We start from the raw sequence: 27,789 nt of genomic DNA on the forward strand, positions 1-27,789 counted from the left end.
TATTCTACTACTTTTATCTTTCTTAACATTTATATATCTTTCTTCTATTGTCTCTACCTCTCTATTCCTTTGATGACATTCTATTATTTTGATGACATTCTATTATTTTGATGACATTCTATTCTTTTGATGACATTCTATTCTTTTGATCACATTCTATTTCTTTGATCACATTCTAAGTGTAGTGACCAGAAGGGGGCAGCTTTGGGAGTAGGAAAGAAAAGATTGTATATCAGTTTATAGAACATTTTTATTTTTAATGTACTCATTTAGGTTAAAAATATTAAGGCTGTTTGCAAGAGGAAAACTCAGTCTCTAAAAACCTGCATTCTCTCTGATGTCCAGCAGGGGGCGCCTGAAAACAGTCCTCCTCCTCCTCAGCCGATTTATTCCCTCAGTAAACACTAACGAGTTTCTGGTCTCAATCTCTAGTTTCTTGATGTTCAGTTAGTAAACGATGGTCCATTATGAGTCGGGACCTGAATGTGGGTGCATAAAAAACATTGAAGAAAAATAAGTCTTTGCTGCGCCCTTTTTTTGAAGGACAGGGTTCCTGTGACAGAGCGTTTGTCATGAGTAATTAATCATTTAACGCTTTGTGTAATATTTTTAATGCAGCCACTTTTGTGAAACTATTTTTGATTGCTTGACAGACGGGAGGCTCATTTTTACAGCAAATTTCATTAAGAAGAAAAATCACTTTTAACAGGCTCCTGAGATAACAGTTAAAAATAATCATAGGCTAGAATTTAACATAACATGTGTTTTTAATGACCTTAAAGGGAATAAATTTAGTCAGTTATAAACTGCAATAACTCTCCAGCTCGTCCTGATACGGTCACTTCTGTCTCGAGGTTTGAGTCGCGGTCTAAGTATGGACAGCGGCGTCTTAATTAAAAACGTGACACGGTGTAGGAGAGTTGGTACGAGTGAGTACAGTGATTGATTTTAATGGCTTCATAAACAACTATATAAAACAGTTCATAAAAATTCATGCACTTTCAGTGTAAATTCATTTTCAAATATAGAGGAAATTTATGTACAACAGTGTGAACCGTAACAGTGACTTCATTCAGTTGGGTTGGTTCATCACAAATATACTTGGCTGCATAGAAACATTGACATTATTATTGCCTACGTAGAAAATCAAAGAAAAGAAGAAGTCTAGAGTTTTAGATCTAACAGGAGCTTCTATCAAAGAATAGACGTGATTTCAAAAAGTAGCTTCTCTCAGCTCGCTGATTCGACATGGAGACAAAAGAACTAAGCACTAGTGAGAAAAACTGAGTAAGAACTTTCCCTTTACCAAAAGTTACATTCTGAAAGCATTAACGAAAGATCTATAGTACAGAAACTCACTCGGAGAACGACGAAAAAGCCTGAGTCGATGGGGAAAAGTAGAGTCATAATAAATCCCAAAAGCCTGAGGAAAAAAGACCACTGATTTACTATCTTACAAAAATGTACAACAGCATTATCCAAGAAAACAACATGATACAAGTCGCTCTAAAAAAATTCAGGTTATTTTTTTACATCTAGGATATGTTATTAAATAATTCACACCAGGTGGAAACAGAAAACCTGCCGAGGACATGAGAAATGCTGTAAATGAGGTACTTCAGGTGGCTCCACCTTTACATCAACCTGTTCTGTGATTCTTGTGACGTCTCATCGAGTTAACACTTAAATAAGGTAGCATGATAGAGAGACAGACGGACAGACAAACATACAAACAGTCAGACGGGATCCAGTGTCGAGAGGAGACGGGAGGATGAGGCAGCACTCAGGGTCGACTGTGTCCAGAGTTTAAAAAAAGTTTACAAAAATAACAAAAATCCAGCTGCGTGCCGCTGAGCCCACGCACGCCGGACGCATGCCGAACGCACGCCAAATGCCTGCCGCGCGGCGCAGCTTTAAACTCTTAAATAGAAAAATATGATTCTTTAATCTGCTGCCCGTGGAGCCGCTCCCCGGCGCTCGTCCTGCAGGTTCCCGAGGTGATGTGCGGCTGCAGAGGAGGAGCCGCGCTGATGTGACGGCTGCTTCAGACCGCTGCAGCTTCAGTCCCTGTAAGGCATCTCGCTGTGTGTGAGTCTATGGCTGCTACGCGCAGACCCCGCAGCTCCTGTTATGTCTTGCGGCTGCTCCAGATCTGCTCCGGCGTGCTCTTGTGGTCCGACGAGTAGTCGAAGGGCGAGCGGTGACCCAGCGGGGAGCGGGAGTCGTACGGGGAGCGCTGGTCTCGGGGGGAGCGGGGTCCGCTGGCCGAGGCGCGCTGCTCGTTCTGCCAGTCTGAGTGGTATCTGTAGGAGGAGCGGTGGTCTGAGTGATCCTTCAAGTCCGAGCGGTGGTCTCTGCTCGGCCGGAAGTCCTCCAGCTTCCTGTGCTTACTATCGTTGTAGAATCTGCAGAGAGAGAGGGAAGAACACGAGACATGGAGTGATATCAGACGGACAGAGGATCATGTTTTTCTGTTTAATCACAGGACATAAAACCTCGATCTGCAGCCTCTTGTTTTATAAATATTGACATTATTTCGACTCTTCAGAGACATCTGTGATTATATAAAATGATACGAGCTTCAATGATCCCTCAGAGGAAAGTCACTCTTACAGCCGCCCATAAAAATAAAAAAACATGACAAACAGGAGATCAAAACAGAAACATACAGGAGGCAACAACAGACAACACAAGTATTTAAACACATTAAGTATTTGGTTTGGTTTGATTAAAGTGCGACTGTTAAAGAAACTAAAACTAGACGATCAGATTTTACAGCTCTAGATTCAAACATGAACAGGAGTTAATGCTCTCACAAATAAACCAATAACTGAGCTGCACGTACGACTTCTTGGTCCAAAGTTACTTAAATTATTTTAACTTCCTCCCTACACATGTGTCTGCTCCCCCTGAGGACCAAATGTGGATTTATCTGCCCTGAAAACAGTCTCAGAGACCTCGATACTTACCTTTATTTTAATTTATCTTCATTAAAAACAGCTTCAGTTTCAGGAAAGGACTCAGCCTTTAGAGTCAAACTAGAAGTTTATGAGTTATTATAAGGTTTATGTCATTATCAGCAGAAAAAAGGAGTAAAGGAGTGAAAAGCTTAAGATGTGTGATGACATTAAAGCCTGTCTAATGCAGCGTCTATTTTCAGGATCGATTTAACCATCTGCTGTTTCCTGCCACTTCAAGATGAAATTACTTTGACTTTTGGAACACCTGTGCACTCGTCAATATCAATTCTTGATCACTGGCCAATCAGAGTCAAGATGAGCAGGGCTACTTATATCAACTTTGTCAACAATGATGGCACACGTCCCTACGTACGGAGGAAAAACTAACCACACTTCATTTATTGAAGTAGAATTTTCAGGTCTAGAGCTGCAGCTAAACCTACGACACGATTTCTCTCAACTATCTGATGTTTTCTTTGTGACATGACGTGAAATAAATTGAAAATATTCAGCCTGCAGAGCATTTTAAACTAAACATTCGCTACACAGATGCCTTTATATGCAGCCTGACGCGCTCCTCCTTAAAAATGTAACTACACATCAAAATAACACAGACCACGAGCTCTGTGATTGGTCCACTGGGCAGCATCTCATTTCTGCATCTCCAACTTTCGGATATCGCTCCCTGCAACGATTCAGCGACCGTATACTCAATCTCCTCAGTCGTTTCCTTTCTTTACCATTAGATTCCCTCAGATCTGTAGTTCTCATGACAGCGTGTAGGCAAAGGGGCAGCTTACGTAACCTTTCAACAACGACCGCTGGAAAGAAGCGCTCTGAAATCGAGGTTGTGGGCGTTGCTTACTTAGAAAAACAGCGTTAAGAAAGGTCAGCTTCACTCAAACACAACGTTAATAATGATGATTCTCCCCTCACCTGTCCTGTCGGTCTCTGTCCTGTCGGTCTCTGTCCGGTCGGTCTCGGTCTCGATCTCGGTCTCGGCTGTCTCTGTCCCGGCTGTCCGGTCTGTAGTGGTCTCTGTCTCGGTGCTCTTTCCCATTGCTGAAGGAGGAGTACGGCCTCTTCCTTGAGTCTCCTCCTCCTCCTCCTCCTCCTCCTCCTGACGTCTTCCTGTGGGACTCAGACGAGTGTCTCTCCTTGCTGCTGCCGCCCTCGTGGAATCGACCCGACGGCGGGTGTCTGTCGGAGCTGCAGCTGTCTCTGCTGCTCTCGTCCTGATGGGAGTTATCCTTCAGCCTCTCGATGTCTGAGGACGGACACAGAGTTCAATCAGAGAGAAGACGCGTGTGTGTTTAATCTTTACGTGCATCAGGTGGATCAGAGCGTACCTGCGTGTTTGTAACCGTGTGTGTTCTGGTTTCTGGTGTTCTGCTCCATGGCCTGGGCGTTCTCTTGTCTCTTCTTGATCGCGTGTTTGTAGAGTTTGTGAAGTTTTCTGGCGTCGAATTCGGTGAATTTAGAAACAAAGATCCACAGATTCCTGCAGAAACACAAAACTCTGATTAAACATCTGAACATGAACGGATCAGATCCAAAGAAACACGACGACCCGGATTAAATCTGTGTTAGGAGACGGCTTCATCTCGCTGCTGCACATCTTAACTCTTGTATCTATCTGATAAACGTGACTCAGCGTGTACGCACTTTCTCCACTGTTTGATGAGGTCAGGGTTGGAGTACTCCTTCAGACACTCGGTGATGTGGTCTCCGATCTTGATGAGACACTGCCTCGTGTGCTCCAGCTGCTCGCGCTCAGACAGTCCTTTCTCCGGTCGGTCCAGCTGCTTCAGAGCTGCTTTCACCGGCCGCATCCGCTCTTTACACTGAAACATGAAAACACACGAGGAACTCATCAAACACAAATTCATTAAAGTTTAAAGATGTTAGATATAGGACGTGTGAAGCCGTGACGTACCACGCTGAAAGTCTTCTGGTCCAGTTCTTCAGACTCCTCAGACACTGGGACGTTCTCTCCACCCGCCGTTATATGAACCGGGACGTCAGAGGCTTTCTTTGTTCGCTCTCGTACCTCAGGCTTCACTTCGTTCTGCTGGAGGAATCAGAATGAATTGAATCCTCTTCTTTTCTAACATGATGATTGATTTAAAGAACAAAGAGGATCTGACATGTAGGATTGTTGTTGTTTACCTTCTCTGTGCTCTCCTCTTGTTTGTGAATCGCCTCCAGAGGTTTCACTTCCTTCCTCTCTTTCGGCTCCTTCTCCTTGATGTCCCAGCTGTCCTCCTTCTTCTCCTTTTTCACCTCTTTTTTGATCTCCTTTCCTTTGACCTCCCTCTCCCCCGATGAAGACCCGTCCTCCTCAGGCTCGTCGTCGTCATCGTCGTTGTCTTCCTCCTCCTCCTCCTCTTCTTCTTCTTCCTCCTGCTTCACCACCACCACCCTCTCGGCTCGGCTCCTCCTGTTCAGCGGCTTCACAGGAACGATGGGCTGAAAGAGATGGCGAGTTATTATCAACTGCTTTTAAAACGTTTACTTCAGGGCACAGTGGGAAAAAACAGCGCTGGTATTAAAGCATACCTTCTCCTCCTCCACTTCGTCCTCATCGTCCGATCTCTTGTCCGACGACGGCTCCGATGACGTGCTCTTTATCACCTCATCTGGCTTCGTTGGCTTCAGAGTTTTGCTCTTTTTACTCCTTGGTTTCCTTTTCCGCGAGTTCGCCTGAAAACAGAGTTCAGGTTTCAGACATCAAGTTAAACTTTATCAAAGATAACAGAGAGAGTGTGATATGAAGGACGTCTGAGAGACTCACCGTCCCTGCTTGTTTCTGTGCTTCTCTCTTGGCCAGGTCTTTGCTCAGCAGCTTGATGAGGTAGTCCGCTCGTGTCTGCAGCTGTTTGGCCTGAGGCTTCTTGTCGGGGTCATCGGGTAGGAGCTGATCAAGAGCGGACACAAGAAATGTTACTGACGGAGAAGAACCTTAAGCAAAAGATCACAAGTGATGCTGCGTAACCGATTACTGCCACCAGTTGAAACATTTTCTGCCATTTTTGGGTTATTGTAGATTTATATTTCTTGGATTATCTTGAATTTATTCATACATGTAGAATTTGTTCAACCTGAGCTAAGATGATTTTTGTTTATGTAAATCAACAAAACATACATTCAGGGTTTCTGGAATTTAACAGCTTTCAAACAATTATTTGAAGCATGGACTGAAGAGTTTCCATCTTTCTTAAACACTTGTCCAAAAAAGTTTTATTTAGTCTGACACAGGGGGCGTGGTCGTTCTGCTGCTTCAGGTAGGACGACCACACCAAGACCACGTGAATCTTCTGAGGAAGTTTGTAGTCTCAACATACCAAGTTAAAAAAACACACTAGTCTTTCTTAAATACTGTGACACATTGAAACGAATAAATCAACCTTAAACAACTTAAAAAGGGTGTAGCTGCCAGTCGGCACCTAATCAGGTTTGGGCAAATAAACAACACTTTTTTTTTTTAAAACTTCACAAGGGTGGGTGATCAGTTGCTAAATTCCTAATTTGTACTCTTGATTGATGGTAAATATTTTTCAGGGACATCTTTTAGATTTCTTAAGACCCATTTTTACAGACTTGCTTTAATGTGACTTCATCCTTTGAACTGCTTTTTATTTTTATGTATTATAACTTAATTTTTTTATCCATCTCATTAATTGTTTTTAATTTAATTTGATTGTTTTATTATTGCTTTTTTAATTTATATTTTAATGTTCTTAATCTATTATTTTCTTCTGAAAACCTTTTTATTGTCCTTTATTGCTTTTATTTAATTATCAATTTGTATTTATTTAAATTAATTAATTAATTTTTATAACCCTCTATAACGATGTTTTATTTGGTCTTCTGTCTCACCCCTTTATTCTGTTTAATTTGCATTTTTTCTTTTAAATCTTTCATATTTTATTTTGCTTTTGTACTGTTACAACTTCTACACTCTTCTCTTTCTGTCAAAGGTTTATTTTGTCATCCGCAACCTGATATTTTCTTTATATCATTATATATATATATTTCTGATATTAAACATCATGTTACCAAACATAAATCAGTCACCATTTTCAAAGGCTTTAAAATTAGCTAAACGTATTCCATATTGCATGATAAGACCGTGCAATAAATCCTCTAAAGAACAGAAAATAGTTAGAGATGTGTTGGGTCTGTTCTCACCTTGTGTGTGAGGTTGAGGTCGGGGTCCATCTTGATCATCTCCCAGCTGCCGTATCCGTACTCGTAGATCCCGATGAGGAGGCTGGAGTCGTCCTCCTTCCCCCAATCAATGTCAAAGTGCGCTGCCTTTGAGTGGCATGGAATCATATACCTGATCAAACACACACACAGTTAAAACTTAGACGCCTGAGTTCATCCTGTCACGTTACACTGATGTTAAGGGATCAGGAGTCTCACTTCTTCCTCTCCTCGGGGTCAGCGGGAATGGCTTTGTGAAGTGGAGCCAGCTCTTCTTCGTGGGAGATCACCAGCTTGGCGTTCACCTGGACTCCAGAGATCCTGAAGGTGGGACCTTTTACCTTCCCTCTTCTTCCTCCTGAGGAACAAACATGTATTAGCAAACAAGGCTCTGCACACTTAAGTGAAAGAACACTTTAATTAATTTTCATTGACTCTTTAAATGATACCAGTAAGGACTAAAACTCTGTCTTATATGATCCTGATCAAGTATTTATTCACCTGTTTGTTTACCTGAGGTCTTCTCTGGTCCACAGGGGTTTTCCCGTAGCGTCCTCACGCAGCCGTTATGAAGCGTCTCTGCCAAACGTTTGAGGTCATGTTCGGACTTATCGACGAGTTCCGCATCCCGAGCAATGGCGTCCAACCTGAGAGGAGGAGAGGACGCACGTTTAGAGAGCTGTGTGAAACTTTACTTTACTCTTAACAGCTAAAAACAAACGTACCTCTCAAGTGGTCCTCCGAACTTCTTGTAACTTTTGACGAACCTGTAAATATTTCAGAGATGTTAGCGAGAGCACGTAGTGAGTAAACGAACTGATAAACTGGTTGTTGGAGTCGTTACCTTCTGATCTCGGCGTCGGTGAAGCCCTTGATGTTTTCTCTTGGAATGGTTCGTGGTCGTCCTCGTTTCTTTGGCCTCTTTCTGTCTGAAGGCGAGTCGCTGTCGGACCCGGAGTACCGCCTGTTCCTGCTCTGCCGACCTCCACTGGAGTTAAAGCTTATCTGAAAGCACAAAGTCATCATCATCATCTTTAAAAAACACTTTTAGGACCCTGATCCATGAGTCAGCTGTCAGGTGTGCCTGTGTACCTGTTTGGCACAGTTCCTCATACGTGGTAGCAGGTAGATCTCCTCCAGCTCCTTCTGCCTCTCCTCCTCCTCCATCCTCCTCCTCTGCTCCTCAGGAATGATGTCGTCCCAGCTCCTCTGACTGCGCTCAGAGTCGATGTCGATCTCTTCTTCCTCCATCATGGAGAAGTTGGCGACCTGCACAGATTAGGGAGAAAGACTTGATGTATTATCTTGTTGGTGAAAAGAACAATCTTCTTTAACTAAGATCTAAACAGTGATTTATTTCTGACCTTGAACTGAGACAGGAGCTCTTCTCCCACTGTGGACGGCCCGGGGTCGTTTTCTCTCGTCTCTGCTCTTTTGAGGATCTCGTCGATGTCCATTTCCTGCAGAGCCAAGCACACGGTGAAAAAAAAGCTCACACACATTCCTAAAAACGTTTGTAGTGTCATGCACCAAACAGCCAGCTTTAACGTGTGTACCTGAGGCTCCTGCTCCTCTCCCTCCAGCTCTTTGAAAAGCTCCTCCGCACCAAACTTCAGGATGGCCGACAGCTCCTCTTTGTTGAACGGTGCCGAACTGTTTTTGAAAGAACACAACAAAGTGAGACAAAAACAAAGGCCGAGAGGATTAAAAACATGCTAACAACACTGAGGAGGGGAGACTGTGGTTCTCTTGTCTTACCTGGAGGGGGCAGCACCCGTATGTAGGACCGTTTTCCCCGTCGTGTCCATCCTCTGAATAACGAGATGGTCCAGCACCATCTTCTTCTTCGCTCTCTCAATGATTTCCTCCTCCACCGAGCCGCGTGTCACCAGACGGTAGATGTTCACCTGCAAGATCACAAACACACAAACAGTGTTAATGAAGCAAAGCAACATTTTACATGATGCGTCAGTACTTTAACAGCGACAAAAATCACGAGATTAAAATCTGAACTGGGATAGAAAGAATATGAGGAAAAGCAAAAAGTTTATTTTCTGAGCCACGATTTCAAATAACTTCTTTCTAAACTGCATTATTAAAGTATGTATTATTATTAGTGAAGTAATACTTGCTGCACCACGTCTGTGGAACTCCCTGCCCAGCCACCTCAGGACCCAGACCGTGGATGCTTTTAAGAAACACTTAAAGACCTTCCTCTTTAAAGAGGCTTTTAACTTGAATTACTCTTTTTAACATTTTGCAAGTTTGTTCCCTTCCTTTTTACTGTGTGCCTGTAGCACTTCCTGAAATGAAAAGGTGCGTTATAGATAAAATGTATTATTATTATTATTATTATTATTATTATTATTATTATTACTACTATTACTTCTTAAGTTACAATGAGGTTGTCAAAATGATTGACTCTTAAGACTTGAACACCACGTGCCTCAACACAATGCGGTATCTTTTTCAAGAATCAAAAAGCACCAAAGCTTTATTAACAAACAAACAGATCTCTGGTCATGTTTTCAACAAAAAGCTGACGCGATCAACGGAAAGAGAAACACTGGTCAATCATCATGGAGCTGGTAAAGAAGACGGAGCGGTGAAACTGAAATTAAGATGCTGTTTTGATTGTTTCAGAGCGATCCAAGTCCATTTAGTCTCTCTTAAAGATGCACACGTTACGTTTATGGCTTTGTAGACATACTGAGAGCTGAGGAAAGAGACAACGATGCCACTTTAATTTCTATAAGTCCTGACTATCTTAGTGTGTGCTTTCATGCAGTGAAGCAAACTATCAGTCAGAGAGTCTGCAGACTCCACAAACTTCTCCTCATTGTCATTAATTATCCAAAAAGATCATTTATATTTTTTTTTTATGGAAAATCTAATTTAAACAGTGACTCATATGTCAGTCTGAGTTCAGTGACTTTTTCTGCACCAGCAAGATGCAAATGTTGACAATCAAAAATTAGAAAATTAACCACATGAAGACCCAGAATTCATCCTCAATGATATCAATGTGATTACACTTTTCCTGGTATCAAAGTTTAAAATGTTGTTATTTTGACAAGTCTGGTGTGTGTTTTACTCTGCAAGAATATGAAACGATTTAACTTATGAACCAGAAACTGTTACTGCATTCATTTATGTTCAAATATATGCATAATCACAAACACTTGTGTTTTAGTTACTACTGGAGGTTTTAGATTTGAGACATCACAAATCAAATGTGAGCACTAAATAATTAAACTCAATTCATATTTTTATTTTATGTCCCAGATTTATTCTAAAGTCTCATTCGCAAGTTTTATTTTGTTTTAGAAACTCATTCAAGTGTTTGTGTTTCGTCTTCATGTGCCTAAATGTTTTTATGTTCAGGTCTTGTCTGTGATTGAAGCTGCTGTGACTCATGATCTCTTCTTCAGGGTCTGATGCATTAATATCAGAGTGAAGACAATCAGTGTCATGAGTACTTGCATGCTAATACTGTATTTAAAGGCTTAACTAAATCTTATTGGTGACATTAATGTTGCAAAATACTGACAAAGCTTCCAGGTATGAGTATACTGTACTGTAAGTATTTTTGACAGTGCTTTATCAGTCCACTAGATGGCGGCGTTTGTTCTGTTTGTTAGTGGTGAGGTCTGCAGGATTTGTAGACAGTTGATTAAAACCCAGATGTGCACACATGTTTAATGACTTTAAGCTGCAGTGAGATTCATAACTGATGTTTCAACACAATCGTAATCATATCATGTTCAAGTATTGACTACATTACTGTGTAAGGATCATTTAAGAAGCTTTTAGTGATTTCTTTTCACTAAAATAGATAGAAATGTGCATCGAACAGTAAAAATCTGAATTAGCTTCAGCAGCAAAATGCTTCAGACATGTGAGAACATAAATAATAAATAATCCTGCATTAAAATAAACTCATGAAAAAGCCTGTTCTGTCTTTCTTCTACAATTGCAACCAATCTGAGTTAAATACTCAGCCTTTTATCTGCACCTTACAAACAGCATCATCACAACACGTGAAAGAACATGCTTTATTATTTAAAGAAACGCTGACCTGTCTCTTCTGTCCGATCCTGTGCGCTCTGGCCTGAGCCTGCAGGTCGTTCTGAGGGTTCCAGTCCGAGTCGAAGATGACGACGGTGTCAGCCGAGGCCAGATTGATTCCCAGACCACCGGCACGCGTTGACAACAGGAAGCAGAAATCCTGAGAGCAGAAACAAGGTATTATATTATAAAACATACATCTTATCATTCATCTGCATGTAGTCAGAGATTTAACTCACCTCTGAGCCCTCTGCATTAAAGTGATCCAATGCCTGCTTCCTCATCTCTCCTTTGATGGAGCCGTCTAATCTCTGCAAGAAGTCACAACATCAGAATAAACTTCACATCAAGCGCTTCTGTGAGGCAAACCTGTAAGAGTAAGGTGTGTATGTACCTGAAAGAGGAACTGCCGACTCTTCAGGTATTCAGCCAGAATATCCAGCATCCGTACCATCTGAGAGAAGATGAGGACTCGGTGTCCTCGCTCCTTTAAACGCACCAACAGTTTGTCCAACAGGACCAGCTTCCCACTGCTGCGGATCAGTTGCTGTTTGAGAGAAAAGAAGAGAAACTGTGAGTCGTCTCTTCCTCTCAGTAAGGAAATCAATATTTAACCAAACAGTGTTCAGAGTCAAACGTTTCTCTGTCATGATCTTCTTTGCAATAGCTCACTTGAACGTTTTGGTTCAGAGATATTTTTAGCCAATGTAAGAAAGTATTTAATCCTCAACCGACCAACCAAAATGAAGAACTAAAGTCTGACAGACAAGTCGACCAGCAGGGTAAGAATTAACACAAACACATCCAGACGAAACTCTTACTGAGGTTGAACAGTAGATGCACTTTAAAGCCTCCTATTGTTTTTTTTCAAATATGTCCACTCTCCTTTTAGGTATTTTATCAGCGCATGTTATTCTCGCTTTGACAGTCAGATTAAGGAAAGTGTCTTTGTCCTAGTGTTGTAGTACTCGAGATCAGCCTCCAGACAACTTTCTTTTAAGGTCTTGGTCTCGTCTGGGAATTGAAAGCATTTTTACTCGGTCTTCTCTCAGTCTCGGACTAGGCAGACTCTGAATTTTAAATCAAGACCGGTTGAGACCACCCCTGATACACTGTTGTCCCTTTCATTGCTGTGATAAGAGAGAGGCCGTTTGGTCACTGAATGTTACACCTCTTTGGAAATCTATACTGGCGTCTCACGCAGAGGACACTTGCAAATATTAAATCTTAATGAAAGTATTCATCTGATTTCTAGCCAAAAATATCTTGTTGCTCTTACTACAGGCCACTTTCACCTAACACATCCAGATAAAATCTGATTTCCAAAGACCAAAGTGAAAAATAAGGTATCTTTTCTCAAGTGTTTTCAAAATTATTCAGGCATTATTTTCTGGGAAACCCCTAAATAAGATGTATATCTGGACATGTCAAAAATATGTCATACTTATTTAAAGCCCCAATCACCTGACAGGAAGTTAGATTAACAAGCTTGATAAATTGTGAAATTTTTTGAGCTGTGGTGCTTTGAAAAAAGTGCAAAGGCCTTGTTTTCTTGCAGTCAGTTGTTTTTATAAATCAACTTAAATAAAATAAAGAGAACTCTTATATCTTGTTCACTCTCAATATGATTTTGCATTGATAAATCGTTTTGGTCTTGATCCCTAAATGTCTTGATTTGTTTTATTTTGACTACAGCACTACTTTTTCCTAAGTTCTCCCGCCTCACTGTGATGGGACAGTTTTTTTAATCAAACAACCCACGCTGCACTCAGTCAGAGTTTAGCTCTATTCTTAAACTTTGTGTAATTTAAGGTTAAGTGTGTAATAATCACTTCACACCAGTCGCTGAACCTCCTTCGATTCTCAGCAGAAAAATCCCTTAAATCTGAAACCGATCCGGGGAAAGGTTGTCTAAAAATCCTCGCATTACAAAGAGGTTGCTTCCTTTATGCTTAAATGTGATTCAAAAGAAAGTGACAGAAAAACCTGAAACCTGTCTGATAAGGAGTGAAATAAACGGACCTGTAAGGCTTCAGCTCTGTTGAGGAACTCGTTGTCCTCATGTTTGATCAGGTAACAGTGGTTACAGCACTTCTTCAGCTCCATCATGACGTTCAGGAAGCCTGATGTGCTGCCTTTGGTACCTTTACTCAGAGCCTTGTAGTTCCTGGTGAGGATCCATCTGAGGGAGGACACACAGGTGTTAGCGTCAGGGTAACTTTTCATAACCTTTAAATATTAAATATTTTGTTGTGATTCATGAAGTTAGTGTTCAGCTCTTACTTGTAATACTGTTTCTGGATGGCACTCATCTCCACTCGGAGGATCTGCTCCACTTTGGCGGGAAGAGATTTCTCCACGTCCTTTTTCACTCGACGCAGCAGAAACGGTTCCAGCTCTTTGTGTAGACTGGTGTAACCCGAGTCTCGGCCTTTACCGTGATCCTCCTCGAAAATCTCCCACGAGTGGAACCTTAAAATAAAATAGGACACATCAGAGGGGATGCAGGAACACAACAACCTGAACAAAGACTCTCAGAGAGGTTTGTTTGTATGATACAACCTTCTGTGCTGCATTGTTATACCAACATGTGTGTCTCATGACCCTTTGCATTGATGATGCTACTTGACTTTATGTAACTACAGGGGATTTCAACTGCACATAAAAGCCAGTGAACACTCCCTGAATCAATAACATGCTGTGTATCACCTTTGTGTTTGTGCATCTCTGAACATAGTTTTTTATACAGAAACTATTCAAAATATTCATTCTATTTAATAAAGGCAAAAAGCACAAAGAGTTGGTTTAAAGAGGACTGAAAAGCAGGAGAATCCCTCCATCCACATACTCTCATGACAAAGCAGCAAAAAAATCAACGATTCGCAGGAACTAATGATGAATCTTGTTGCTTTGCAAAGTCACCAAAATTTAAAGAGCCCTTTATCATTGTTTTATGTCAAATAGACAACTATGTAAGATTAATCATCCGACCTGCAGGTGATTTTAAGTCAGCACAGTAGCAAGAAGGTTGTACGCAGGAAACACAGGCAACGGCTACGTCTCATGTCTCTTAAGTTGAAGCCATGCATCCCTCTTTTGCATTTTTTCCTTTCCTCCCAGGCCCTCCATCAGAGATCTCTTGTGATCACTCAGCTGAGAGCTTTATGTAGCATTATTTACCTCCTCCAGGTAAAGGACAAGAATATAACAAAGGAAAACTTTGTCCTCCATCAAGACAAATAATTCTGATCTCACTGCAGCTAGCTACTTCTAAGCAGACCGAGGAGGAGCCGCTTCATCCCCTGATAAGGCTTGATTTGAAATCACCGCCAGCACCACAATCTGTGAGCCAGGACGGACTAAATAGACTGACCGTGAGGTTTGTTATTAAAGACGAGCTTCTCAAATCAGCTGTTGAGTCCAGAGACGGGAGACATTACTTCTTAAACATATTTAGTAACTTGCCCAGCAATGGTGAGGGATCTGGTAGAAAAATGTAAGCCCCAAACATACATTCTTTCTGATTCTTTATTAATATTTTGCACCAATTTGTGCCTTTTCTGCACCTTTTCATAAATCTGATCGGGTCTTTTTACCTATAAATGCTTTTATTTTTATATTTATACATTTTTAAATGACTTTGAGTTCTTGATATTCCAGACGTCTGCAGCTCTGCAGAGAGAACTAAGTCAGTCTATACGTGTAACAGCTGATGTGACCTACTTCTCAGGCATGATGAAGTGCAGCAGGGACCAGAGCTCTTTCAGAGAGTTCTGCAGAGGCGTTCCAGTGATCAGAAGCCTGTGGTTGGACTTAAAGTCGATCATGGTCTTGTAGAGGAGGGAGTCGTCATTCTTCAGTCGATGGGCCTCGTCCACGCCGATGAAGGCCCAGCTAACGTTTCCCAGAAACGACTGCAGGAACACGTTTAATGTTATTTCATGAAGTGAAATCACTGCAGAGCATTTTTAATGATCTTAACCACGTTAGATGGTTCATAAAGGATAACTCATGATGAAGTGAAGCAGAGTCTGACCTTGTCTTTGAGAAGGATCTCATATGTGGTGAGGAGGATGTTGAATTTCAGTCTCTTGTTGTGAACGTGCATCCACTCGTACGTCCTGATCTGTACATGAAACACACAGAAGGAAACAAATTAAACCTTTTATCATTCTCCATCCTTTGATTACATAAATGACTTTTTAAACAACATGTCCCGTTATTAATCTGTGTGTAAGACCTCCGTACCATGTTCCTACTGCCGATGTCTCCTAGATAAACCACAACGTTCATCTGAGGAGCCCACAGCTGGATCTCTCTCTGCCATGACGTGAGCGTGGACAGAGGCACGACCAGCAGAAAGGGTCCGTACAGCATGTGATCATTGAACATGTAGTTAAGGAAGCTGATGGTCTGGATGGTCTTTCCTAAGCCCATCTCATCAGCGAGGATGCAGCTGTGACCTCTGTCAGAGGAGAAGGAAGAAGTCAGATTGTGACCAACCAGTGCGATGAACTTTGGAGAATGAAAGCTGAGACGTTAAAGACGGCTGAGCTCTTACTTGCACCAGGAGTGGGCCATCCAGTTCAAGCTGTCCAGCTGATAGTCTCGGAGCTCCAGCCCATCTCCTCCGATGTAAGTTGGCTGCTTCTTCATGGGCACAAACCTCGGCCTCTGTTTCAGCACCTGAGGAAAGAAGGTGAGGGTGAGTTTAACCCTTCAGGGGGTTATACTTTTCTTGATTGGGTTTGTTTTGCTGCAGGAGAAAATATGAGATAGACAAGTGGGATGCAAGAAACTTAATTTGCATATATTTCAAGTTGAAAAGAATTCAGAAATAAAACACCTTTGAAGATGACACAATTGGAAAAGGCTTAGTCTAATGGTGAAGTTGCGCTCCCATATAGCGGGCAGTCCGGGTTTGATTCCAGCCTGCTGCCTCTTTCCCTGTTTGTCATTTGCCCGCTCTTTCCTCTGGTTCTGCTCTATTCACTATCTTCTCCTCTCTAAAATAAATGGTGTAAAAGCTCCAAAAATATGTACTGTTCTTGATCGAATGTTGGGTATGTTATTTATGATTTAACTTTTTTTTGTCTTTTCCAATACTTTCCTGCAAACTTTCTTCATGCTTCATAAAAATTAAAACACTCACAGCTTTGTTTGTGTTGAAATTAATCACAAAAAGTTTTTAAAAACACTAAGAAACTAAATCACAAGAAGCAAAATAACTCTGCAGACACTGGCGGGATGTTTCTCTTGCAATGCTGGTGATCAAAACTCCAAAAATCTATCCCACTACCCTTAAGTCTAAGATCTGCTCTCAGTAGAAACGTGGCGTTGGTTTACCTTGCAGTCTCTGAAAGGAATGTTCTTGGACTGATTTCGGCACATGTAATCGTCGATGCATTTCTGGAACTTCTTGGAGATCAGCGCTCCGTCCTCCCAGCTGCACTCTGAGTACGGTAACCCCTGCCACTTACACAGGTAGTCCGGGTAACCTGCCGCAGACTTCTGGTTTGAATGTCCTGTTCAAAGGGAATCAGAGGGGGCTGTTAGTCTCACAGCTGATTAATATCCTGAGTATGTTACACAAACAGCAGATCGAACACACACCTATGATTCTCTCTACAAGCTGGTACTGAGAGTGCAGGTCGTCCATCAGCTCTTCCTGACAGTTGAAGTACTCGATGTCCTCCGGGGAAGCTGCCTTTAACCTGAGGGTGAAAGTTTAAGAAAGTCAGAAACAGCTTCTTTAACTCGTCTGATTTCAGAGACTTGTTGGAGACATTGAAAACATGAGACATTAGAAGATGGGCTGTTAGAAACCCTGCAGAGATGTTTGAGCACTGTGATGACATTTCTCAAAGAAATCATGATAATAACTCTGAGATAAATCAAGATATTGCCTCTTACCCTGATGAAGCAGGGACAAATTGTCCTCATTAAAACGTGGTATAAAGGTTGTAGAGGGCTTAAAAAGTCTTGGGGCATAATAAACTGCACAGGTGCATCACTATAGTTATAAGAAGTCTGGGTAAACTGTTCAAGATGAGTGTAATCTAGAGAGTAACCATCAGCTGACAAAACAAACTATATCACCCATCCAAGGTAGAAGCTGCCTTAGCTTTCCTTGCTAACGAATGAAACTTCTGCTGCTTAAATTAAAGGATCAGACGAGTCTGCAGAACACGCAGAGTCGGCTCTGTGCACCACAGGCACCTGCAGGTGTTTGTTGATGAGACAATACTTGCTTTCACACGACAACAGCCTGATATCTTGATAACAGAAGTGCTTCTGGTAAACACAAACAGTCAGTCATACAGCAGGTGTGTTTAGCTGCTTAATCAATGTGTGACACCACAAAGACTGCGTGGAGAGAGAGAATGAAGAACCACTTTAACAAGCTGCCTTATATTCCCGAGTTGAAGATTTTGTGAAGCAGATGTGAAGCTTCTTTATGACCCTATAAAAGCCATCAGTAACAGGATTAATAATTTCTATAATATCTTATGCTTCAAACAGCTGTAAGTGTGTTGATGTTGGACTAGATGTGACGGCGTGCTGAATAAGTCTTTCTTTACGTTTTTAATTGAAAATATTCACAATTAGTGACAAATTTAACTGTTAAAAACTTAGAATGAGATTTATTGTCAGAAAATATAACCTTGGCGTGAACAGGACAAGATCAGCAGAATGATACGATGCACATCTTTTTCCACAGGGGGCGCCGAAACAACACAAACAGGAAGTTCCCTACATTCAACCTTTGTTCTCATGGTCTTCATTGACAATAGGTTATGAAAAGTTTTTGATTATTATCGATTGTTCACTGAATCGGAATATTTACCATGATGCATTTTACAGATGCATTCTTTTAACCATTATGCGCCTAGACGATGGAAAAGCCAGCTGAAGGAGCCAGGAATATTGAGACTTTTAAGCGTAAATTAAAGACCCATCCATTCAGTCTGGCTTCTATGTACGCCTTTTAAAATTAATATAATTTATCATTTTAATGTCACTTAATATTTGTTTTTATATTCTATCATTTTATTTATTTTTAAATCTTCAATTTTCATTATCTAACTAATAATTTTCATTGCTAGTTTTTGTTACTTTATTTATCTTTATCTTTTTAATTGTCTTAACTGTTAGTTTCTTATCTTGTATTTGTTAATTTCAGAACTATTTCCCTTTGTGTTTTATTTATATTCATTGTATTGCTTTAGTCTCTACTTATCCTAAAAATCGGATTAAAAACAGTTAAAAAATGTTCGTATTTGTTCGCTCACCATCTCTTCTTCTCCTGGTCCTTCTTCTTAAAGTTATCCAGCTTCTTCATGCCCTTCACGTTCTGTAGCTTGAGCGTATCCTCCGTCTCCCAGGTGTTGTGGATGTGCGCCCAATTCTTCCACTTTATCAGATACTGGACGTCCCCGGCCTCTTTGTTGGGTTCGAAGTTGGTGTTTGGGTCTCCGTCTGCTTCAACAGCGTATACAGTGGTTACACTTCCCGTTGCTGTTTGGAGGAAATAAAGAAGTATGAGTAAAGCTGCGTTTCAGTGAGGTTACCTTTAAGATGATGAACTTCAGAAGCTTAACCTTTTTTCCGTCCTATCCTGCTGTCCATCACTCGCTCCAGTGTTTCAAACTCGTCTTCCTCAGGCTGCGGTACATCTTCACCCAAAACCTCCACCAGGTCGTCCGAGTCCGTCTTCAGCTCCTCGTCCTCCTTGTAGCTGATGTTGACTGTGGCCTGCCGCCGTGGACCCGCGGACGCCGACTTCTTGTAGTTCTCGTCATCGTCGTCAGAGGACGAACCCTTCTGGGTTTTCTTCTTCTGGTTACTGCTTTTCTTTCCGTTTCGGAAATTCATCCTGAAGCAAACAAGAGGAGAAGAAGTTAAGCGTGTGCTGAGGGAGACTCATGCCACTCTGATGTTGCCTTGAACAGTGCTTCAGGATTTCACAGGCTTGCACTGACTTCTGCAGCAGTCTGAATGCAAGTGTGATATTATGAGTCTTTACTTTGTGTATAACACATTAAACATCGACTGTAGACGACTGAGATAAACACTCCTTTAAAAACGATGAGTGAGCTGCTTCACTGCTGAGATCACTTCTACGTCTCTTCTTCAAGATTTAAAATAAAATGTTTGAAAATCTAATAAAAAATAAAGAATGATAACAATTTTAGAGACAAAAGAGTCACTTTTAAAAAAACTCTAAAAACATAAAAATCTTTTAAAATAATTAAATATAAATATGCATCTATTTCAGGTGCTGCACGGCTTTAAAACCATTGATTAGACACAGCGGGATGACTTTCTCTCTTGCCCCAAACGCTCTCTGAGATCAGCACTGACTCATATTTGTAACAAAGTTTCCGGTTGGTTGAAAGTTTGGAACGCAGCCACTGATTGCTCAAAAGACTCAACAGGAAGGAGAAGCGGCCACAGGATGGCTGATAGTTTTATCGTGAACAAATAATGATGCATCAGGACTCTGTCGTTTGAGGATGGGTTATAGAGCTCATAAAAAGGTAAGAATGAATGCATCAGGGTCGTTAAATCAGCGCCCTCGTCTACTGCATGACAAATAAGTACGTCTGCAGCATGCAGCATTACAGAGATATCAAAGACACGGTTAACAGGTAGCTTCTGATGTTCATACAACATTGGAGACTTATGAAGATCCTTGTTTTTTAACGCCAAGGACGTGAATTTAGTGATGAAAATGTTACTCATGGGAGAAAAAGGGTGAGGGAAACTTCCAAAAAAGCTGCAGAGATTGGCTAAAGTTGCACAGCTGCACAGGCGGAGTGTGATCTGTTAAAGTTGCAGGAATTATCTGAACTGCATCTTCCCAGCTCCCTACAGGGAGTGTGATCAGATGATAGATGTGATAAATACCTAAATGGTTCAGGTGAGTGGAGCTGATAAGCATCTCTGCCCAAAAGTCAAATAAGAGAGTCATAAAACGGCTCACGTACTTCGTCGGAGGCTTTTTGCTTTTGATTTTGTGACTGGGCTCGTAGTCTGATGCCGTCTCGTCAGTTCTTTCCCCTGCCGATGAATCTGATCCAGATCCACTCCCAGATCCAGAACCCGATCCAGAGTCAGAGGAGCCTGAATTTCGTCTCCTTTTGGATCCGCTCGATGAGTCTGATTCATCGCTGCTCGACGAGTCCTAAAAGAGATGGCGAAAGAGAAAACACTGAGTATAAATCACATCATTCTTCACAACATCCCAGAGACTGTAGAGGTCCAAGTTTAACGCTGCAGAAAAGGAAGAGTCTGAACGAACCCCATCTGATCCACTGTTGGAGGAGCTTTGTCTCTGCTGTTGCTGCTGCTGCTGCTGCTGCTGCTGAAGCTGCTGTTTCCTGAGCATAGCAGATCTTTGCACTGCGAGGATACTTGGGTTGGACTTCCAGAACTGCAAACAATGAGCAGAGTGGAAGATTAGTATAAGAGTCTGTGAACTTGTTTAATAAGCTTTCACATGACAAAGAGTCAACACGCAGTTTAACACCCAAAGAGTCCATGTGCCGCCGCAGGGCGCTGAAGTGTGTCTAACTGGGTGAAAGGTCAAAACATCTGAACTCTTAGTCGGGCACAAAGTGATTCTCTAATCATCATAATGAGCTCTGATCGCCATGCTGGTGAAAATATCAACATGCACACTGAAGTTTTCATCCTAACGTAAATAAGATGATAACTCTAATTTCATAGAAGTCGGCTTTTATCATCAGACACAGTGAAAACCAATGAAGAGGAAGGATTAGCATGATGTAAGGCATGTGAACATCACACAGCACAACGTAGGGAAACACCATTCTATAATTGGTTAACTTTAACATCTTTAAACCTCATGAATGAAACCTTTCCTGAAAGATTAGATGCATTCTTCAGACATTTAACAGTGATTATTCTTTTCAGGAAGTTCTCTGAAGAGTTCCTGCAGAGATTCAAAGAAAATCTGAATCTATTTATAAAAAAATGCTTCATGCATTCAAAAAAATGTGATGCTAATCCCATAAAAGCACATTACAAGTCAAACAAAACAATCAAATGTTAGTGTTAATGCCCTGAAATCATCCACCTTTGATATTTCACTCTGAATGACCCGTCTTACCTCAGCTCCGTCAATGTTGGACTTATTTGGCGTTTCGGTCTTCTCCTTGGATTTCCCGTTGTCAGAGTCGGACTGGCTGCCGGAGTCTGAGCCACTACCTGAGTCACTGCTCCCTGATTGGCTGCTGCTGCTGGAGGAGCTGGAACTGGAGCCTGAGCCTGAGCCTGAGCCGGACCCCGATCCAGAACCGGATTCATCGTCAGAATTACTGTTAGATTAAAAGAGAAACACAAACGCACATTTGTGGGTTAGAAATCATCAGATTCATCACCTACTAACAAAATCTGTGAGACATACTTAATATATACATGGGTCCAAAAGCAACACCCCTCACTTTACCTCTCTTTGAAGAGTGTCAACATGTTTTCCAACAGTTTAAAAATGTGTTGGTGTTGATCACAAACAAACACAAAGACACTAAAGCTGTTTTATACTCATCTTTCTTTCATTAAGATGGTGATAGGGAAGCAACAAAAGTGCAGCCCAATGGTACGTTTCCATTAGACTGCTGAGTAAACACCGTCGGAGCAACACTTAACAGTTAATGTGCGCACAGCTATTATCACAATACAATCTATTACAAGCTCACAATTTAACATTTCAGCTAATTACAGTTGGATTTTGTGGCAATCAATAAGTTAAATTACAATGATTTCAATCTGGAGATAATTACTGAAGCCACAGAGTCGTAAAATCCTCCCTCAATGTTGTACTTATATTAATGTGTGAGGTAAACAACAGACTTGTGTTGAACATCAACACTGTGAGCAACTTTATTATAACACGAAACATCAGATATAACTTTATCAATCCCACAGTTTAACATTAACACATGGAGAATGTTGTATCCTTCACACAGGTATCATTAACAGAGGGTATAAAGTTTCTGCTTCAGTCTAATGTGTAAAAATGATGATCTAAGAACGATAACAGATATATATTTGAACCAGTATGTCCTGAGATGACCCCACAGACTTTCACAACTACCGACAGAACTACTCTAGTCAGGGCCGGCCCGTGGCATAGGCAGTATAGGCAAATGCTAGGGGCGCCGCTTGCACCCTAAAGGAGTGAGGAAGCATATTTTGTTGGCGATTGTTTCCAACCTTCACTCTGTCTCTTCTTTGTGTATGCATTTATCTGTTTGTTATGTATCTGTCTATTAGAAAATTCTAATAAAATTTTTATTTTTTTTAATGAGTGAGAGAGAAAAGTTGTAGATAATGGGAAAAATAATATTGTTTTTATCTAATATAATTTGGGGTTAAATTGCGGAGTGGTGCCAGTTTATATTTAAACGCTTGTGATTCACTTTTTGGTTTTTAAAAAATGTCTAAGTGTTCATGAATTACTGTTTTAGTTTAGTTTTGTTTCTTTACACTTTGAGAGCTTAATTAGATATAAAATGTAGGCTCGGCTTGAATAAGCATTTTGCCTCTGCCTTTTCAGTCATCACTTAATACATGACTGTTGCTTTGTTGAAAGTCTCTGTACTGTGAAAGTTATTGTGTTATATAATGATTGAATAAATACTACTACTGTATGTATTCTGAAATGTTGTTTTTTTCCCCCCTGCTAAATGTCAATGTGTTAGTATTGTTTTATTAACCTTCTTTTAAAGGTCATTTCAAATTCGAAATAATGGAAACCTGGAAAACATGAATCTGTATGTCAGCTGTCTTTAATGTGATGTGATTGTTTGTGGAGTCGGCTACAACACAAGGGGCGCCAGTTGAAATCCAGCTCGGACTCCAGTGCTCTCTTCAGAGCGATCAGTCGGTGATGTACCTTGATTCCCCGCTGCTGTTGCTCACGCTCTCTTCCTCACTGCGTCCCGCCATGTTGAAGTCCACGAACACAGACTTCCCCCGGACCAACCTGCAGTATTATCGTCGACGTGGCTAACCTGCAAGAGAACACGATTGATCGATGGATCAAAACACAAATTTAAAACACATATAGACCAAGCACAGAACAGATATGGGTGACTTTGTTTCCAGCATAAATATATTCATGGTCAATATTTATGACATTATAAAAAGCATCTTTAAGAATCATTAACAAAAACATGATACAGTTTGTGAGGCTGCAGTTTATGGAGCTATATCACATTTTTTGTTAGAACACGCAAATCACCGAAGAAATATTCTGGAAATGCAAGGACAGGGCTTTTCTGTACAGGTGTCATCACATTTCAGAGACTTTCTCATCAGTTTAAGGGTTGTTTTTGCAAAAATTCATCACTGCGTGATACATTTATAAACAGTAGGTACTGATTATCATGCTTCCAATAATAAAAATATATGATTACTCATATACATAACATCTCTGATCAACTTTAGACCTTGCATCAAGGTTCAACCAACTTCTGATACACTTTGACAGGACCCGATTTTATATCTGAATAAGTCAGACTTAGTTTAGGCTCCGTACTTTAGTTATAAGAGGATGTAATGCAGAACCTTCTATCTACACCCGTCAGTAACAAATGTGTTTTATACAGCCTTTCAACCAAAAATAACTCTCCCATATGAGATCTGGTAAAACTGTGTCCTGAATGTCTTGCAGGAAAAAGCTAACAGCTCATCTTCAAAAACAAACCTTCAGACATCTGGGGCAAACGTGTCCATCAAAGCTGTCCATCAAACACTTATTGAACGGGATAAATGAGGATGAACTTGAAAATAAAGTCACTATCAGTGGTGGACAGTACCAGAGTATATTTACTTGAGTACTGCGCTTAAGTACATATTTTGGGGAAACTTATTACTTTTACTCCACTACACTCAGAAGACAATTATTGTTATTTTGACTCCACTACATTTCTATCAGTGCTCTAGTTACTCACTACTTTTGCTTTGAAGTCAGCTCATAAATTTCCTTATCTTTTCTGAAATCTGATCCCTAAGACAGTAAACTGTGTTTGTGTAGTTCTATTTGTCTCAGTGGTTTAGTCGTACTTGTATATGGTGCGTCTCCAGGGTTGAACGTGGAGCAAACACAGAGCAGATTTCACTCAAATCAGGCAGTTCATTTAGAGGTGGTAATGATGTCTATAATTCTCCACCTGAGCACCCATGGCCATATCTTCAGCCCGTGTTAGAGGTTTTTAAAATGAAGAATGATACGTACGATTTGAAATGTTCTCCCTGTTTCCCACTCTGTCCAAACATACAAACATTCACTGTCCAACCTGAGAAAGCGTGTTGAGCTATGTAACATTTGTTTCATTCCAGATGAACATTTCAAACTAAGTTGTCTGTGATTGGAGTAACTTTGTTTCTGTTTTTATTCCATGGTATAGCTTTTAGAGATTTCAAGAAATGGTTTCTAAATAAACATAATTTTACAAAATGTACTCCTATGTATTCTTGACTGCACTCATGCTTTGTGAACATACACGTTTAGAGATTTTTTAAGAATTACTTTGAATACTTAAGTATTTTTAAAAGCAAGTACTTCAGCACTCAAGTAATAATCTGACAGAGCAACTTTCACTTGTATTGTAGTTATATTTGACCTGTAGGATCTATACTTTGACTTAAGTAATGAAGCTGTGTACTTTGTCCACCTCTGGTCACTATACACCTGTTTTGGAGCTGTCCCTTGTGCTGCAGTTTTGGCAATCAGAATAGAGTAAATATTTCACATTTTCACGTTTAATAAATGTTAATGATTACAATAAAGTTCATTTACAAAAGACAGAGGGTGTCAGGACATGTAATAGATTATATTGAATAGTTTTCCGAATGAGAAACAGCACAGATCAGGCCGGGTAGTGCGGATAGCTCCACATAACTTCATCTGTATTTGTTCCATCAGCACTGAGGCCTAACAGGCCCGCGCAGCACAGCCTGCTTTCCTACTCATGTATAACTCCATCCGTGTTGTTCACATTAAAAACTTCACCAGCCTCAGTTATGCCCCAAAAGTAACTACAAACATCACTCTTCAGTCAAACTTGGTGTCATTTTAGCCCAATGGTGGCTACAGTTTAGCTCCTAGCTAAGAAGCTAACACTGGTGTTCCGTTGAGATTTGCTGCCTTGTCGAAAAATGCTCCCGTAGTGCGAATGGATCAATATGTCCTGTTAAATAATACTCCAAGTTCTGACTCACTATGTGTAACACAGTCACTCACTCCAGTAATATAATCAAAGATTGAGAGGTATTTAATATAGTTAAAAAAAGCTTTTTTTTTTTAAGATTTCAGGAGAAGCATGTCGTAGCATGTCGTGTGAGCTCTTCCCAATCTTCCTACCTGTGCAAATACATGCCACCAGGAATAAAAACTTAATTACTGGGAAAAAACAAATGTTTAAAATGTACCAGTTTTAGAATTATAGGGCCTCAGATATAGAATGAGCTGGGTTATAAATGTCACATTCGATCTCCATCTTCAAAAAAAAAGAAGCTAAAATTGCAACTTCTGGCAATGTATGATTAATCTACTGATCATATCAATGCACCCACTTATCTATGTATTTAACCACAATATTGGGATTATCTGTTGTGTGCTTGTTGTTGTTGTATCTTGTCTGTTGTCACTTTAATTGTGGGAAATTCCCCCCCCTATTAAAAGCTTTAAATGGCTTCACCCCTTTCCACACATCCAACCATTGTGAAAATGTTTACTGAATATATATACATTTACATTTGTGATGATGTGTGTGAATAAACTAACACTAAATATCCTCTCATATGATGCTCCAGTACAGAATCGCGGCATTAGAAGTAGATTTCAGTAGAAAACTCACAAATATAATTTGTAGCCGGAGTGTCAAGAATCCAGGATTTTAAGATGTGAGCATGCGCAGAGTCGCGTCTCGATAGGTAGCACAACTCAACAGAACACCAGCTAATGACGCCAACATTAGCAGTTGGCGGGGTACGTTAGCTGTAATGTATGCAGGCACATCCAACCCGCCGGACCGAGTTTGATCCTCAAATACAAACTGAAACTGAGTTATATTCATCCTCAAACAAACACAAACAGCTTTTTTAATGTTCACCATTTAAATGTTTCACTCAAACTGTCTCTTACGAAACCTCACAGCCATTCTCAGTTAGCTAGCTCGGATGTGTTAAACTGGTATTTAGTCATTCTGTTTGAAATGTACAACACTTAGGAAACAAAAACAGCTCCTTGTTTTGATGTACTTTAAAGTGATTTCTGCACCCATGTGTGTTTAAAGGAGCATAAAGTTGTGTTTTAATGACAGAACATGAAGGTGGGTTGAATAAACATGAAGTGATGGTTTACTGAGGTTGTCAGGGAAAGTAGCGTTAGCTCTCTGAAGCACGAGGCTAGCACGAGAGCTAACAAAATGACTAAACTTTGCGCTACTTCATGTTAGCACTTAGCCGCTGTAAGGTTAGCTCTGCTGCTTTATCCGATACTTCACCTTTACAACTCAGCAGCACTTTACAATGCAAATGTGTGTGTACGCAGTGAACCACATTACAGGGGCGACGTGTTTATTATTCATTACTAAACCCACAAACACAAACGAGCTAACCTAACTTCACCCTCTTCCATCTTGTTTTCATTCGCCGCTCACTTCTCGCGGCTTTTACTGCATCAACACGCAGCGTTAGCTCACTTTCCAGCTGAACTACACAATAAGTAAGTCCACTGTGTGTGTTACCTGGTGAACTCCAGCGAGAAAGATGATTTAATCCACCTCCCCGTGGCTCCTTTCTTCTTTTATTTCACCTCAGAAGCTAGCAGCCGCTGATAGCTAACGCGTAGCCAGCTAGCTATCCCCCAGTCAGGGAGAGCAGCCCGGATAATCAGTTCAGGAGAAACTTGTATAAATGCTGGTTGTCCTCTCCCACCAAAAAAATCAAATAACTCCCCCTTTCAGTTCGAGGTGTAGGCAAAGTTAAGTGCTCCACGGTCAGCTGTGATTGCAGAAAGCTGGCATTTCAGTCCAGGTTCTTCCGACAACCGGCCTCCGCCATGACGCCGTACGGTTCACTTCTCTAGGAAACCCCGCACGGTGACGTCACGGCCGTGCTCCTCTGCACTCCGCGACAGAAGCGTGAAACATCTGGCGTGAAAAGTTCACCGCGTTCACCAAAACACACCGAAGATCACCTGTGAGGTAACAGGGATACATTTAAAAACGAGGATATTAAAAAACAAAACTACAGTCGACTGATTCTTCTTTGTACAGAAGAGGATAAGGGCCGCTGAAAAAAATAATAATTAAGGTCCAATTTTGATTATTATTATTAATACTCTGAGAAAAAAAGTCAGAATTCTGACTTTAATCTCAGAATGCTGACTTTAATCTCAGAGTTCTGACTTTAATCTCAGAATTCTGTTTTTCTCATAATAGCTCAATAATTATTTAAAAAAAAATGTTGACCTTAATTTTTTTTTCTTTCAGTGGCCTCTTCCTTAATTGAATAC

The 27,789-nt window shown here is 40.8% G+C and overlaps 1 protein-coding gene across 4 annotated transcripts; it reads right to left on the minus strand.

Moving 5' to 3' along the window:
• Positions 1-912: 912 nt before the first annotated feature.
• chd1 (chromodomain helicase DNA binding protein 1) lies at positions 913-27,375 on the minus strand. Of its 4 annotated transcripts, none has more exons than XM_034709129.1 (35): positions 27,020-27,365; positions 23,161-23,278; positions 21,373-21,580; positions 20,542-20,673; positions 20,228-20,424; positions 18,839-19,113; positions 18,530-18,755; positions 16,851-16,951; positions 16,584-16,762; positions 15,799-15,923; positions 15,486-15,702; positions 15,274-15,363; positions 14,961-15,151; positions 13,521-13,709; positions 13,260-13,419; positions 11,632-11,784; positions 11,477-11,548; positions 11,248-11,397; positions 8,928-9,076; positions 8,726-8,822; positions 8,534-8,629; positions 8,262-8,438; positions 8,014-8,174; positions 7,895-7,936; positions 7,671-7,816; positions 7,389-7,527; positions 7,152-7,302; positions 5,755-5,877; positions 5,520-5,663; positions 5,130-5,429; positions 4,897-5,031; positions 4,626-4,804; positions 4,310-4,461; positions 3,897-4,227; positions 913-2,405 (listed from the first exon to the last, which is right to left on the minus strand). In XM_034709129.1, exons 2-35 carry the CDS (start codon positions 23,211-23,213, stop codon positions 2,129-2,131), a joined length of 5,517 nt encoding a protein of 1,838 aa, XP_034565020.1. In that variant the 5' UTR covers positions 23,214-23,278; positions 27,020-27,365; the 3' UTR covers positions 913-2,128. The 4 variants fall into 4 exon arrangements, with proteins under 4 accessions (XP_034565020.1, XP_034565022.1, XP_034565021.1 ...); XM_034709131.1 differs by having other exon boundaries at positions 916-2,405; positions 7,683-7,816; positions 27,020-27,375; XM_034709130.1 differs by having other exon boundaries at positions 935-2,405; positions 4,897-5,028; positions 27,020-27,364.
• Between the last annotated feature and the right edge of the window lie 414 nt (positions 27,376-27,789).

This window comes from Notolabrus celidotus, chromosome 19 (genome assembly GCF_009762535.1).
Source record: "Notolabrus celidotus isolate fNotCel1 chromosome 19, fNotCel1.pri, whole genome shotgun sequence".
In the NCBI taxonomy this organism is placed as follows: Eukaryota; Metazoa; Chordata; class Actinopteri; order Labriformes; family Labridae; genus Notolabrus; species Notolabrus celidotus.